Below are 15816 nucleotides of genomic sequence, written 5' to 3'. Positions count from 1 at the left end.
AAAAAAGAATTAAACAGAGATAATTATGCAGTCCAGGAATACCAGTCAGAGACATGCCCATGGGCTGATGGGTTACAGTAGGTAGAAGGATACCTGGGAATTGGGACGTCTGGATTATGAAAGGGAAAACGGGCATTCATGGGCTGCAGTAAAACAGCAAACACTGCCCAAATCATTTCACAGTTGGGTTTTAACAGTCCTGATCCTGAGACATGAGAATCAACATCCAACTTCCACATTTGCCCATGAACCATTTGCAATGGGTGAGCAAGAGTTTCAGCTCAAGGGAGTCTGCAGCTTAAAATCATCATGCTCTTTTCAAGTCCAGCAGCATCTAAGGGGTTGCCCCTTCTCCACAACCCCATCCCCAGCCAGACTGTCACTTTCCTCCACATCCTTCTGCGGACACCCAGTGTGGTTTCCCTCTTGCATAAGGCAGCAAGTCAGAATAACCTTTTGGCGTGTGTGTGTGTGTGTGTGTGTGTGTGTGTGTGTGTGCGTGCGTGCGTGCGCGCGCGCAAGCAAAGGGACCTTTCAAGAATTTTTTGTTTGTTTTAAGATTGCAAGCCCTTTTGGGACAGAGAACTATTTAGCTGTTTGATCTGCAAACCTCTTTGCAGATTGTTCTTGAAAAGCAGTATAGAAATATTCTTAATAATAAATACTAGCAATAATAATAAATATTCCTATGCACATCACCTGGATTGGCACAGGGATGGCTGCTCCTGCTGTCACACAGCTCAATGACTCTGTTGAGCCGACCTGCCACTGATTGGGTTTCCATGTCCCCCAATGCCCTTTCATTTTGGAGAGGGAGCCCTCTCCATAACTCAGCACTGTCACCAAAAGGGTCATTCCCTCAGAGATGCCTCCTCCCTCTGGGGCAGCGGGATCCGAGGAAAAAGGAAAAATGACAACTCACAGTCAATGTACTTCTGCAGCTGGGTGAACTCCTCTGGGCTGAGCGTGGCCCACTCCTTGCTGTCGGACATGGTGCTGTCCTTGCTCCACTTTACGCCTTTGAACGAAGAGGAGAGTCAAGGAGATCTCGTTAGGCAGCCAGGGATGGAGATGAAAACGGATCATAGAGAGGGTGCTTTGGGCTCTCTCGCTCTCACACTCTCCTGACTCATTCGCTGAGCCGGCACATTCTTCACTGGCACAATTGGTTTCCAGAGCAGCGACTGGGAATTTCGCCACAGCACATGCAGCCACAGAACAGGCGAGACTCCAGCTGCACAGCGTCAGCAAGAGAGAAGTACCAGTGGCGGTTTTAACCCATGGAGGAGCAGAGCCATCCAACTGCCTTTGCTCGTGATCCCACTGGGATCCTGACTGGAGCTGAGGAATAGAGGAGCATCACTAAGCTTGGAATGCACCTCATCTCTTGAGATCCACAACATTAATATGCTCTGCACTACAGCCCTTTAATCCTGACATGCATCCTCTTAAAGGGACAGTTCCCTCATTACCTGGGGAAGTAGGTGGGCAGCCGGCAGAGCAATTACTGCACTGCTTACCCCACAGCGAGCCCATTGCCACAGACCCACTCAGGGCTAGAAAGGTTTCCTCTAGAGCCACCCCAGGTAGGGCAAAGGGCTGCCGGCAAGACCATCCAGTAAGGTGGCTGAGGAACAGGAACAGGAACAGTTTGGTAATTTATACCCTCTTGCCGCTGATGGTGCCAACCCTAGGCCCATTAATATTTCATGGCAAGGAATCAACAAGCCGAGATTTTGTGCATTATTCCCGGAAGCACGACACATTTGATAAAGATGTGATTCTGGCAGCCAGCATGAGGGTGGGGAGTCGCAAGGAGTCAGCAGGAGTCAGCATGCTGCGATTGCTCACTTCGGCAATGAAAGTTAGAAATTGGAAACTGAAAGCAATGCTAGAAAGGTGTCCGTGAATAAAACACAAGCAAATCCCTTACTGGGTTTGATTCATAGCCCATCGAGGCCAACAGCTTGTTGCCAACAAGCAGCCAATCCTGGCTGCTTCAGAGGACCTGCTCAGCAGCAAGGCACTGACTGTACCCCAGACTCTGCTCATCACTCATAACCTCCCAGCAACTTAACGTTAGAGAGCAGGTGGAAGCAGGTAGCGGCTCTCTCTGATCACACTAACAGCCAGACATACCTTTACTCTCCATTAAACCTCCAGCCCTTTCTCTCTTTTTTAGCCCATTTATATTGTTACATTTCATCAAAACCCACAACAGTCAGTTCCACAGAAATCTTTTTGCCACACCTGCCTGCACGTAGCACTGGAGAAGGACTGCTATACACCATCTTTTGCCTTATTCTCTCCCTATTCGCCCCTTTTACAAACTGTTACTCCATATGTCACTTTGTACTCTGAGACTGTGCTTCATAGTTGCGATGCAACACTTTCTGGTGTCAGAAGCTGGTCACACCACAGACCAGTGGTTCTCACACTTCTAGCACCAGGACCCACTTTTTAGAGTGAGAATCTGTCAGGACCCACCGAAAGTGATGTAATGACCGGAAGTCACATCATTAAGCAGGAAAACTTTTAACAATCCTAAGCTGCAATCCTACCCACTCATACCCAGGAGTAAGTTTCATTTACTATCGTTGTTAAAATCACATATATAGTAGCCTGTTAAAAGTATAGATCTGTAACACTTCCCCAAATGCAGTCACATACCATGGGAGCATCAAGTATAAGACATTAAAAATAAGATATTGAAATGAATGGGGACACACCTGAAATTGGATTGCGACCCACCTAGTGGGTCCTGACCCACAGTTTTAGAAACACTGCCATAGACGAACACTGAGAATATCCACAGAGGACCCCTTGGACCCAGAGGAGATCCCCTGCCATCAAGGATCCATGCACAGAGGCTGCCATCACCAGAAAACAACTGGCTTGGCACAGTTAGCGACATGAAAGGCAAAACTGGGCATGCCCCGCTCTCTAGGGTTGACCCAGTTACCAATGGGCTTCAAATTCATCCCTGTCCCATCCTCTGAAACAAACTTACATACTACATATTCATATTCTGAATTTGTGATCACCATTATCTCCCCAAAGTACGTAATCGTATTTCAGGACCTTGAATTTGCTTCTGTGCTGTCACCATAATTATAAACAGAGTCTGTTCTTATAAGTTTGATGTGGTTTGATGTCCCCAGTTTTGCTGCATATGAGTGGGTCTATATTAGATCGTTTATTTGTCCTCTTAAGGACAATCTTTCATTTGATTTCATTTCTTCTCCCAGATCAAGTTTAAGCATCTGCTCTGATCAGTTCAGATGTGGTGGCCTGCCCCCTGGCTGACTGCATATCTACACTTCTATACAAGAACCCTTTATTGTCCTTTTAAGGACAATGCTGTGCTGACCTCTTCTCTAAGACATGTGTCAATGCGATGAACTCACTTCAGTGGATGCCACATACAAAACTGGGAATGCCCCACTTGTGAGGCTTAGGGCGCAATCCTAACCCCTTATTGTTAGTGCTTTCCAGCACTGGCATAGCGGTGCCGGTGCCCATGGGACATGTGCTGCATCCTGCAGTTGGGTGCCACTCACGGAGGCCTCCTCAAAGTAAGGGAATGTTTGTTCCCTGACCTCAGAGCTGCATCGCCCTTAGTTACCAATGAGCTTTACATCCACCACAATCCCTTTCCCTGAAAAGGACTAACAGACTATATCTGAATGCTCTGAAATTTGTGATCACCACTGTTTTCCCAATGAACATAACTGTGTTTCAGGACCTTCAATTTGCTTCTATGCTATCACCATAACTGAAAATGGAAACATTCTCTAGTCTAATTAAAAGTTAATCTGCCCAGGATAGCAATCTATCTTCCATTTCTGAGCACAGTGCCTCCAAACAAGTCCACCACATGGCAAGAACAGCATCATATTTATAAGGGAGTTATCAAGAAGAGTTTCTGACTGGTTATAACATGAACAATGAAGAGTCTAAGACTGCTGCAAGCTCTGAGAGGCAGGGATGTTGGGAAGATGGCAATACAATGGGGTGGCTCCAAAATCTTCAGGCAAGGATTTCTGGTACCAGTGCTCAGTCACAGGAGGGGAAAAAAAGAATTAGCATCTACAGTAAGTATTGGAAATTGGGAGTCAGGTTTGTGAGGCTGCTAACTTGTTGCGCTATTGCCCCCTCTCTGTCTTCATTTCCCTGTCTCCTGAGCCAACTCCCACCCTCCGTCTTTGCTTAAAATGTCAGCCAACACTTTCTGGTGTCAGATTTTTCCATTTCATTCCCGTACTTGGTCTGTCTCTTGTATTTACTGCCCTGCAGGCAGGAACCTCCCATAAGTATCATTAATTCATGCTCCAACTGATCCCCACTTCACTCTGCAGAGCTAAAAAACTGCATACTCCCTGCTGGGTGTGGAAGGAAAAGCCCTATACTCAGAGCCCATTAGTGCTAATAGAACTAATTGCAATTAGCACTGCTTAGAGACCAGGACAAGATGGAAGGGCCCACTCCAACTCTTAACATCCATTTCCACGACCACACAAATTTCCCTCCTGCCAACCTTACCTAAATTACTCAAAGCATTTCCAATACGCTTCAGTCCCTCCGTGGATTCTTTTTTGCTACTTCTAGACATTTCTGCTCCAACCCCCTCTCTGCTCCTCACTTCCATGAAGTTCATCAGCACAGCAAGTACAAGTCAAGAATACCAAATCACAGATAACATTCTAGGAGGGAGAATTGTGGCACATGTAGCTTTTCTCATGGGCAGAAGAAATCACCAGCAACACAGGCTAATCCTTTCAGACCCAGTGCTAAAAACGACAGGTAACACTTGAGGCCACAGCTCCCGATTTTTAAGAAATACTTCCAATGGATGGGCAGCCACAAAAAGACAGAGGCATCCCCTTCTATCACAAACGACCACTTCAGCTGTGGATAGACAGCTATTTCTGCCGAGTCACTCAAGAATAACTCTTCCTGGCACCTGTTCTGCTCCAGCATTGCATCAATGGTACCATTACAATGGGGGGGGGGGGCTTGAGTTTCAGTGAAGAGCTTCCAGCTCCTGGAGGTCTCCTCAGGATAAGGGGACATTTGACCAGATCCCTTGAGATAGCTGGCACATGTCTGAGCTGATCCATGCAGGCAGACTGGGCCCAGGAAGGGGGCTAGGATTCAGTGTGCGCCACTGCTGAACCCACCCCCCAGGACCAATCCGCCCACCCCCTACCCCATCTCCTCCTTGTTCAACACCCTCCCTGCCTCTTGACCTATTCTGCCTCCCCACACCAGACTTTCATGCTTCAGCGGGCCTCCATTGCTCCACCATCGCATGGGCGAAGACTCCCAAAAAAAAAAAAAAAAAGGCGGAACACACATTCTATCAGATCTTCCTTTCAATAGAATTGGGCCAGAAAACATGTTTCAGAGGAGTAATGGCAGGAGAGGAGCCTACCTTTTGGTCTTGTTTGTGAGCTTCCCAGAAACACCTGGTGGATGGATCACTCTGGAAACAGGACACTCAACTAAGTGGGTCCTTGGCCTGATCCAGAAAGGCTCTTCGTATTTCCTTAGTCTGCTCTGCCCTGTAATGCATTCGCTGCCCTGGAAGCCTTGTGCTGAAGGACAGCTTAGATCTTTCCAAAATAAATACAATCAAATAAGTGGCAGGTTAGAGCAAAATGAATATGGGTTTTGTGGACAATAAAAGCTAAAAGATAACTTTTGAACAATCCTAGAGGGTCTCAGTAACTGGGGTAATATGATATTTTCTTTGTTTCAGCAGCACAGATATTGGTCACTATCATCATTGTAGAATGCCAGGAGTTAATATTGTATCTTCTAGAGGGACATAAAAAAAAGACAGGTCCCTGCCCCAAGTTGCTTACAGTGCACACTGTGACAGTCAACATAAGTCGACAATTGAGGGAGCAAGAAGTAATGCCTGCATTCATTCTTATGCTCATTCAGTCGCTCCTCCCCAGTTAAGTATCCCTTTGCTTCCCTGCCAGTCCTTTCTAGTCTCTGACAAAAAAGGAAGTAAAAACAAAAAATTAATTTGAAAACCTACCAATTACAAAATTACGTAAACTGTGTACGAAGTCTGCCACTAAGTAAAACGTGTGTGTGTGTGTGTGTGTGTGCGCGCGCGCGCACGCGCATGATCTCTCCCCCAAGAGCTGGAGTTTGGGTTTTGTGACTGTAGAATTATGGATTTTAAGCAAAGAATGTCAGATTTTCTGAGCTAAGAACTCACAGAGACTCAAAGACATAAAGCTGGCCAAAGCCCAGGGCTTGTGGGAGATAAAAAGGACTTGGATGAGCTAAACCTACATATCCTAGTTTGGTTTTAGCAATGGCTCCTCCTTTTTAGGATTCAGTTCTGCTCTCCCCACCACGACCTGCCTGTCAGGACCTGAAACTAAATAAGACAATAAATTTCATGCAGTAGGTCGTGGGCTACGACAAAGGAAATGTTCCCCTGGCAACTAGAACAACATCTGCCAAGGTTACTGTAGCCACTAAATAACACAAGTTTGGCCTCTGGAAACAAGAACACAGTTCCTGCTGCTAAAACAATACTGCCACACACAGGCTACCCCAGTGCATTCTGGGAGTCGCTAGCTGGTTATGACCTCAATCACCGTTTCATACTTTAAGGTCAGTAGTATACCTACTATATACGTATATATACACACACACAAGAGAGAGAGAGAGAGAGAATACAATTGAAAACTTTACACCCTTAACCTGCACAATTCCCTTTGAGGAATTTGAAGGTGCTAAACTACAAAGCCACTTTAAAAGCCAACAAAGGGTGTTCTGAAACTCCCAGTTGTGATCTTATTGTAGTACTGCCCTTCCATGCAACCTGCAAAGCAACCAACCCAAGAATGAGCTGTAATTTCTCCCACATGCAGATAGGTAACGGGGGGGGGGGGGAGAGAGATAAAGGAGTGCATGGGATTTTTATCCCTCAACCAGACAAGAGGCACCTTCTTTTGTATATTTGTCAGGGATAGAACAACTGCCTATTCATCTCAGTAGACAATCCCTCCCAGCAGCTGGTGTTGATGCTTCCCTGGTACTTCTTTTCCTGTTGGAAACTTCTTTGGGGCAGGGAACTGTCTTCTTATGGTTCTTCTTATGGTTCCAAACCATTCCTTTACTTATGAAATGGCTTTGAATCCTTCTGCTGAAAAGCAGTGTTTTATATACAGACTTAAAAAAAAAATAAGCAAGGGATGCAGACTGCAGGAGATAGCATTTTGCTTTGACAACAAGGAGAGCCAAGAAGACTCTGAGAAGTCAACCAGGGTACATGAATACCTGGAGCCAACAAAACCACAGTCACCAAATTCAAGACCCCTTCTCATTGCCACTGCACACACATAAAGTCAACAAGCAAGAGGGGCTCCTTCCCCACTTCACAGAAGCCTCTTTGGAGTGGGAAACATGGACTGAAATGGAGTGGAAAACTACTGAATGGCAAGAGGCAGCCCAGACAGGACCATAAGGCAGAGTTTGGGGTAGAAACTCTTTTGTCACTTTTATTTTTGCCACCACTGAGTGGGTATCAGTCCACAGTCTCAGGGTTCCAAAGCCTTGGCATGCTTGCAATCTAGAGAAGCAAAAACAAAAAATAGAGACAGAAAGAATTCATTTTGCAGACTCAAGAGAGGACAACCATAGAGAAAGACAGGCTCTTCCACAGACATTAAATGTGGGCTCCTTCTCACAAATGTTAAGAAACTGAAATCTTTCATACAATTAAAAAATGCCAATTCAGCTGTTCAATGCTCCAAAAATATTGCCTGTGAGGCAGTACCCAATGTAACTGTTCTTTCTCTTCCTGGCATGTTTTTCAACTCAGCCAATTCAAATTACAGCTTCTAGATTTATTTTCCTGACTCTTCCATTGTCAACAAGCCTCTCTATTGCTTCATGCTTCTTCTTGGTGCTTTTTCTTAAGTTTGAGTTTTGAAAATCACTACTCAGCATTTGCGACTTTTCTCATTTAAGTAAGTAATTTATTTGTCTTGACTTATGGTCACTTGCTACTTGGAATGATGACAAACTGAATCACACACACGCATACACACACTGTGGAGGCAGTTTTCATTCCAGCTCTACACTCCTGTAAATTAGAAGATAAAATGATCAGGTGCCATACATCTTCAGCCTCTTTTTCCATTACAAAATGAAATTACCATTGTCTCTTATTAAAGTAAGTCAGATTGGGTTTTGATCTGCCCTGAAGCAGCTTTGGTACAAGTTACCCATGGCAGTGAGGAGTTGTACAGTCTGGAAGGTGGTTTAGGTTTTGTCAACCTAACTACACTGTTTTAACCCACCCTTCTATTTATCCTGTCTCCTGTAGCACACAAGCTTACAACCAGTTAGGATAATCACTTGCAACCTTAGTCAAGGTGGCTCAAATGTACAGGGACTGGCACCAGATATTATACATGAATGTTTGGTGTCTTCTCCTGGATATGAAAATCCACATTAGAGAAAAACAGAACACCTGTGTCAAAGGAAGACATTTTGTGGATTAAAAAGCCTGCAACTATGTTGTATTATTGTGTTATGTACATCTGGATTCATTAGTGGCTCAAATAAAGAAAGCTAGGGGTGTTTTTTGTTTTTGTGACAAGCAAGAGCTTATTTTTAAAACATTTCACTGCCATGTTACCTGCCAATAAGCACTTTTTAAAAATCTGGAATGTTTTGGTCACCCCATTCCAATATAGCAACAAGATATTACAAGTGCATAGAAAACAAGTGTTTTGTTCCAACGCAACAACAGCTATTTGCAAAAGCACAGAAACAAGTGCTGGCAAATTGGAACATAGAAGGGGGGGTTATGTGGCCCCTCACGAATGGAACGTCCTAATGCTTCCTCCCCCCAGCTTGTGGAAGTTCATGCCTGGGCAGCTACACCTCCATCACAGCGGTCTGTTTCTCCATGAAGGCACTCATGAAGGCTGAGTGTCTTCAACAGCCCCAAACAGCATCTTGATGTCCTAGGACCTTTGCTGTGCCAATGCCGCAAGTCCGGTGGTCATATTTCCCAAGACTCCATGTATGTGTCTCACACTGGAACATCTCTGTCCTGCAGGCACAGAGTTGAGGGTCTCTGTGAGCTTTTCACTCATCTGCCTGTTTGCCTGCAACAGCTCCCTGGAGAACTCGAGAAGCCTGCCTTCAGATACCACATTTTCCTACCCTGGTCATCCAAGGAAGGTCTCTGTAGCTCAATTTCTGCAAAGGAGAGCATGGTTTCCACTAGTATAGTAGTCGTCTGATCCTTGCTGAAATCAGTGACTATGGTGCAGAAGAATTCCTTCCCCTTTCTGTTCTTCCTGCCCAGTGGCCGCCCCTCCACATTCCAAAGCATTGGTTTTAAATAGTTAAGAACTTATCCAATCCTTTCTGTAGTCAATGCCAAAGACGGGAATGACGCCCTCCCTTCCCGCTCTCATCGACTGGCTACTCCCAGACTCTCCAAAGTATTCTCCATAAGAAATAGGAAGATTTGCTTAGTTCAGAACACGGGTGTCCAAAGTTTTTGGCAGGAGGGTCACATCATCTCTGACACTGTATCGGGGGCCAGGGAGAAAAATAATTAATTTACATATAAAATTTGAATAAATTTACATAAGTTTACATAAATGAATATATTAAAGATGAACTTATATGAATGAATGAAGGTCTTGCTGCCGCTGCTGCATCACAGACGTGAAACAACAAGCAGTGGAGGGAGCCCTCATCCCACAGCTCACGTGAGAGGTCAAACAGTCGACCACACGCTGAGAGCAGTTGCTTCGGGCCAGTGTGGGCTCCAACAAATCTCTGGAGGGCCAGAGGCCCACTGGAGACTGGGGGCTCCCTAAGGGCTGCATCGAGAGGCCTCGAGGGCCGCAAGTGGCTCCAGGGCTGGGGCTTGGGCACCCCTGGTTCAGAAGGTCCTGTTTGTGGGGAGGAAGACTCCTCTCTGTCAACTCCTCAGGAATCAGGCTGAAGACCATATCTTCCTCATCATCCACCTCTTCCTCTGCACCCCTCAGCAAGGCAGTGTACCTCCTCTGCTGCACCACCCCAAGCCACTCATTTGGGATACAACCACTCCTCAGTCCATGAAGAGGAGCTGGACAAGGATTTTGAAGGCAGACACACTTGACCTGAGGCATCCAGAATGGATATCACCCTCCAGCTCATAGTTACTTGGAACTTCCTCGGCTTTGCTCTGGCATGCCTCAAAGCCCCCTCCAGTATCTAGATCTTTGAGCTTCTCTGAAATGTAGCAGAATTGCTCCACATTTCTGCAGTTTTTAAGAGCAACTGCCTAGACAGCTTCTTCCCACCAGATGTCTGTTGAGGCTCTCAACTCCTCCTCACTCCATTAAGGATTCCTCAGATGGCGAGGAAGCCCCTCACTACCAAAAGGAGCTGTTGAAACAGTGGGAATATTGCTTTCCTCCACTGCAAGCCAATCAAAAGATCCAAAGAATCAGGCACAGTTCAAACATATGCTGCTTTTGCATCTTTCTCTTCTACTTGCCACAAGTGAGGGGAAGTGTACAGCTGCCTTTAAAAGCCCAAAGCAAGGAAAGTCAAGTCACTATGGCAAAGGAAGGCTCAACCAGGAGTCAGTCTAAGGCAGTATCTCACCTCCTCCAGTGGCTCGGAACTCACAAATGTCAACAGCCATGTGAGTTATGCAACCATACATTCAAAACCCAAGTGGAAGATCTGCAACTCACAGAATGAAAAGTGAAAAAGATACTTGGCTTATTCTGTGAGAAACTCTCACAGAAAAGAAAAACCATGTGGGTTTTGCATCCAAACATGCATTTATTCTGTGGAAAAAGCTCATTTCCATGTGGGTTTCTGCACATCTAGGCCTAGTACCAAAGGCTTCAAGGAAAAGGTGGACTGAAGCAGATGCGCCAGAGAAAGGGGACTTGCTAAATGACTGTGGCTTAGAGCAGCTAGTCACGGAGCCCACCAGAGGACAGGTGACTCTGGATTTAATATTGTGCGGTATGCAGGACCTGGTTAGAGATGTAAACGTTACTGAGCCATTGGGGAACAATGATCATGCTGCCATCCGTTTAGACATGCACGTTGGGGGAAGAATACCAGGCAAATCTCTAACAAAAACCCTTGACTTCCGACGGGCAGACTTCCCTCAAATGAGGAGGCTGGTTAGAAGGAGGTTGAAAGGGAGGGTAAAAAGAGTCCAATCTCTCCAGAGTGCATGGAGGCTGCTTAAAACAACAGTAATAGAGGCCCAGCAGAGGTGTATACCGCAAAGAAAGAAGGGTTCCACTAAATCCAGGAGAGTGCCCGCATGGCTAACCAGCCAAGTTAGAGAGGCTGTGAAGGGCAAGGAAGCTTCCTTCCGTAAATGGAAGTCTTGCCCTAATGAGGAGAATAAAAAGGAACATAAACTGTGGCAAAAGAAATGTAAGAAGGTGATACGGGAGGCCAAGCGAAACTATGAGGAACGCATGGCCAGCAACATTAAGGGGAATAATAAAAGCTTCTTCAAATATGTTAGAAGCAGGAAACCCGCCAGAGAAGCGGTTGGCCCTCTGGATGGTGAGGGAGGGAAAGGGGAGATAAAAGGAGACTTAGAGATGGCAGAGAAATTAAATGAGTTCTTTGCATCTGTCTTCAAGGCAGAAGACCTCGGGCAGATACTGCTGCCCGAACGGCCCCTCCTGACCGAGGAGTTAAGTCAGATAGAGGTTAAAAGAGAAGATGTTTCAGACCTCATTGATAAATTAAAGATCAATAAGTCACCGGGCCCTGATGGCATCCACCCAAGAGTTATTAAGGAATTGAAGAATGAAGTTGCAGATCTCTTGACTAAGGTATGCAACTTGTCCCTCAAAACGGCCACGGTGCCAGAAGATTGGCAGATAGCAAATGTCACGCCTATTTTTAAAAAGGGAAAGAGGGGGAACCCGGGAAACTATAGGCCGGTCAGCCTAACATCCATACTGGGTAAGATGGTGGAATGCCTCATCAAAGATAGGATCACAAAACACATAGATGAACAGGACTTGCTGAGGGAGAGTCAGCATGGCTTCTGTAAGGGTAAGTCTTGCCTCACAAACCTTACAGAATTCTTTGAAAAGGTCAATAGGCATGTGGATTTGGGAGAACCCGTGGACATTATATATCTGGACTTTCAGAAGGCGTTTGACACGGTCGCTCACCAAAGGCTACTGAAAAAACTCTACAGTCAGGGAATTAGAGGACAGGTCCTCTCATGGATTGAGAACTGGTTGGAGGCCAGGAAGCAGAGAGTGGGTGTCAATGGGCAAATTTCACAATGGAGAGAGGTGAAAAGCGGTGTGCCCCAAGGATCTGTCCTGGGACCGGTGCTTTTCAACCTCTTCATAAATGACCTGGAGACAGGGTTGAACAGTGAAGTGGCTAAGTTTGCAGACGACACCAAACTTTTCCGAGTGGTGAAGACCAGAAGTGATTGTGAGGAGCTCCAGAAGGATCTCTCCAGACTGGCAGAATGGGCAGCAAAATGGCAGATGCGCTTCAATGTCTGTAAGTGTAAAGTCATGCACATTGGGGCAAAAAATCAAAACTTTAGATATAGGCTGATGGGTTCTGAGCTGTCTGTGACAGATCAGGAGAGAGATCTTGGGGTGGTGGTGGACAAGTCGATGAAAGTGTCGACGCAATGTGTGGCGGCAGTGAAGAAGGCCAATTCTATGCTTGGGATCATTAGGAAGGGTATTGAGAACAAAACGGCTAGTATTATAATGCCGTTGTACAAATCTATGGTGAAGGCACACCTGGCGTATTGTGTCCAGTTCTGGTTGCCGCATCTCAAAAAAGACATAGTGGAAATGGAAAAGGTGCAAAAGAGAGCGACTAAGATGATTACGGGGCTGGGGCACCTTCCTTATGAGGAAAGGCTACGGCGTTTGGGCCCCTTCAGCCTAGAAAAGAGACGCCTGAGGGGGGACATGATTGAGACATACAAAATTATGCAGGGGATGGGCAGAGTGGATAGGGAGATGCTCTTTACACTCTCACATAATACCAGAACCAGGGGACAGCCACTAAAATTGAGTGTTGGGCGGGTTAGGACAGACGAAAGAAAATATTTCTTTACTCAGCGTGTGGTCGGTCTGTGGAACTCCTTGCCACAGGATGTGGTGCTGGCTTCTAGCCTAGACGCCTTTAAAAGGGGATTGGACAAGTTTCTGGAGGAAAAATCCATTATGGGGTACAAGCCATGATGTGTATGCGCAACCTCCTGATTTTAGAAATGGGTTGTGTCAGAATGCCAGATGCAAGGGAGGGCACCAGGATGAGGTCTCTTGTTATCTGGGGTGCTCCCTGGGGCATTTGGTGGGCCGCTGTGAGATACAGGAAGCTGGACTAGATGGGCCTATGGCCTGATCCAGTGGGGCTGTTCTTATGTTCTTATGACTTTGCAAGCCACCATTGAGAGCAAAAGGAAGAGGCTAACAAACTACCTTTTATGCTATACAGGGACTTTGGAGAGTCAAATTATTATATTTGATTTCATAATTCCATAACATTTGAGCTAGAAATTAGATAGCTAGAATGAATAGTAATTAGAAAAGGAAGATTGGATAGCAGATGCTGGGAAAGACATCTCTCCAGCATCTCACACAGACACCACCAGTCACAGCAAACAATTCTACTGCACTAGATGGACCAAAGCAGCTTCATGTGTTTACATAAATGAGAAAACCTCCCCAATACCAGAGTGTGCCTTCACCTTCTATTCCTCTGCCACTTCAGAAAGGCAGGCCACAGAGAGTGACTGTTTGCCAAAACAAAGGCAATAAAAAGGGGGCCGAGGTGATGGTGGCAAGGGGCTGGAAAGGCTGTGTGGTAGGAGAATTCAGACAGAAGGCAGAGAAGGGACAGTTGGCAAATGGAAGCCACAGGCATCAGTTTAAACTACACATGCTTCTTAGACAAATGAGCAGGGCAGATCAAGAAGGCAGATCAGCTTTGCATCAATACCATGCAGTTGCCGGCATCCATATTGCTGCATTTTTGCAAAATGTAGACACATCCAACCCTGCGTGATCTTCCCGATGTGTTGCTTCTGCTCTGTATGTTCCCAGTAACATGAGAATGGCTTTTGCTGTATGCAACCGTACTGAAGCTGAACATGGTGTTCCAGTCTCTTTCTACAAGACTACGTTGTGCCTGTGGCAAGTTCAGGCAAGCTGCAGAAGCAGTGAAATAGCATAATTCAATGGGACTCACTTTCAGGCACATTTGTATAGGATCAGAGATTAACAGCCCAGTCCAAACTAGGATTAGGCTGCCCTTTACAACAGCAGAACACAGTTCTGCTGTTATAAATAGTCACACAGGGTGTGCACAGCATGCTGCTGGCAGCCATTTTGGGAGTCACCACAAAAAGTGACAGTGCTAGAGGTCCATTGTCACTGCCAGCTGCTTCTAGCAGCAAAGGTAAGCCGGCAGTGGGGACCAAGAGCAGCTGGAATGTGCGGAACAGAGCAAGGAGGAACAAGAAAATTTCTGGGTGGGGAGGATCTCAGTGAGTTTGAGTTCCAGTTCCTAATCTGCTTCCCTGTCTCCTTCCCTCTCCCTTATTCTCCTTGGACTTGCACCAACAAAAGACCTGGTGTAGATCCAAGGAGACCCCATGGGGCAGTAGGGGCTTGCCTCAGGGTAAGGAAATGAGAGTTCTCTTACCTCAAGGAGATCTCTGCAACTGCTACCCTGCAGGATACAGCACATGCTCCACTGGCTCAGGTGCAACTGGTGGGTGGGGGGAGGATTTAATTAGGATTGGGCCCTCAGGAGAGTAATTAGTAGCACATGTGAGGTCAATGGTAGAGCCTGGAAATGGGATTTATGGAGAAAACAGATACTCTGTCCCATTATTAGCACAGCTCTTAGGGCAGCTATCAATCACATTGTGAGATAGGAGACATTTTGGCCCCTTTTCTACAGAGCCAGAAATGGCCAACTCCTTTGTAAGTCTTGTAATTGGAGAGCGTGAGGCAACCCTGAGTTTTGAGCCAGCCCTACGTGGCTCAGGTGAAGCAACAGTCCCTCATCCAACATGTGTTCTAAGATGGCTCTTGCATCAGCACTGGAAAAAATGACTAGGCAAGGTCTTCTCCCTACTCTTCAGCACAACTGCCTGAACCAAGAAAAATCCTGCCCTACATAAATACCACAAACCTGTCAACTGTCAAGATGGCATGTGCCAGCAAGTTCTTCAGAGACAGGAAGAGACCCATTCTGCTGCATGGCCCAAAGAGCCAAAAGGGCTGCTCCAACACTGAGAGTGGCACCCAGCCGCCAACAGCTATTGGAACAGGGTGGAGGGAGGGAGGCCTTTCTCTTGAACTACAGCAGCTACCATTTGATGGGTAAGCAAATCGGGCCAAAGAAAGTGGTCTGAGACAGCATTGTTGCACAAGTCCTGAATCTGATCAAATATGCACAGAAGTCTGAGCAGGAGGGTTGGGTAGGAGAACTGACTCATCTTTGGAGCCAGCCCAGGAGCCTGGAGTTACCAAATCCAGCTAACGAGATCAACATCCTGAGCTAATTTTAGCTCTGCGGCAGATGCCCTTGGCTCCAGGGGCCAGGAGTGCACAATGCAAACCAGATGCTGGAGGGAGGAAGTCAGAGATCAGTGTCCCGACTCCCCCCCAAGACCTCTGACTATGGAGGAGGAAACCCCTCAATGTCCTAGGTTCAAGTTTTAGGAAATTTAGAAAGTCATAGTAGTGTCAGCTCAAAGTGCAATGGCCATGACCTGGGACAGACAGGAGA

At 46.3% G+C, this 15816-nt stretch overlaps 1 protein-coding gene across 2 annotated transcripts in view; it reads right to left on the bottom strand.

Moving 5' to 3' along the window:
- The window catches only part of DGKA (diacylglycerol kinase alpha), a 57295-nt gene that overhangs the window by 23477 nt on the left and 18002 nt on the right, over nt 1-15816 (bottom strand). For both annotated transcript variants that reach the window (XM_066614198.1, XM_066614199.1), the window contains exon 2: nt 923-1018. In XM_066614198.1, coding sequence (XP_066470295.1) covers nt 923-992 — 70 coding nt within the window. In that variant the 5' untranslated portion in view covers nt 993-1018. The remainder of the gene's footprint in view (nt 1-922; nt 1019-15816) is intronic.

The sequence above is a fragment of the Tiliqua scincoides genome, chromosome 2 (assembly GCF_035046505.1).
Source record: "Tiliqua scincoides isolate rTilSci1 chromosome 2, rTilSci1.hap2, whole genome shotgun sequence".
In the NCBI taxonomy this organism is placed as follows: Eukaryota; Metazoa; Chordata; class Lepidosauria; order Squamata; family Scincidae; genus Tiliqua; species Tiliqua scincoides.
Note: the sequence above shows the minus strand (reverse complement) of the source record. Positions and strands in the feature narration are given on the sequence as shown.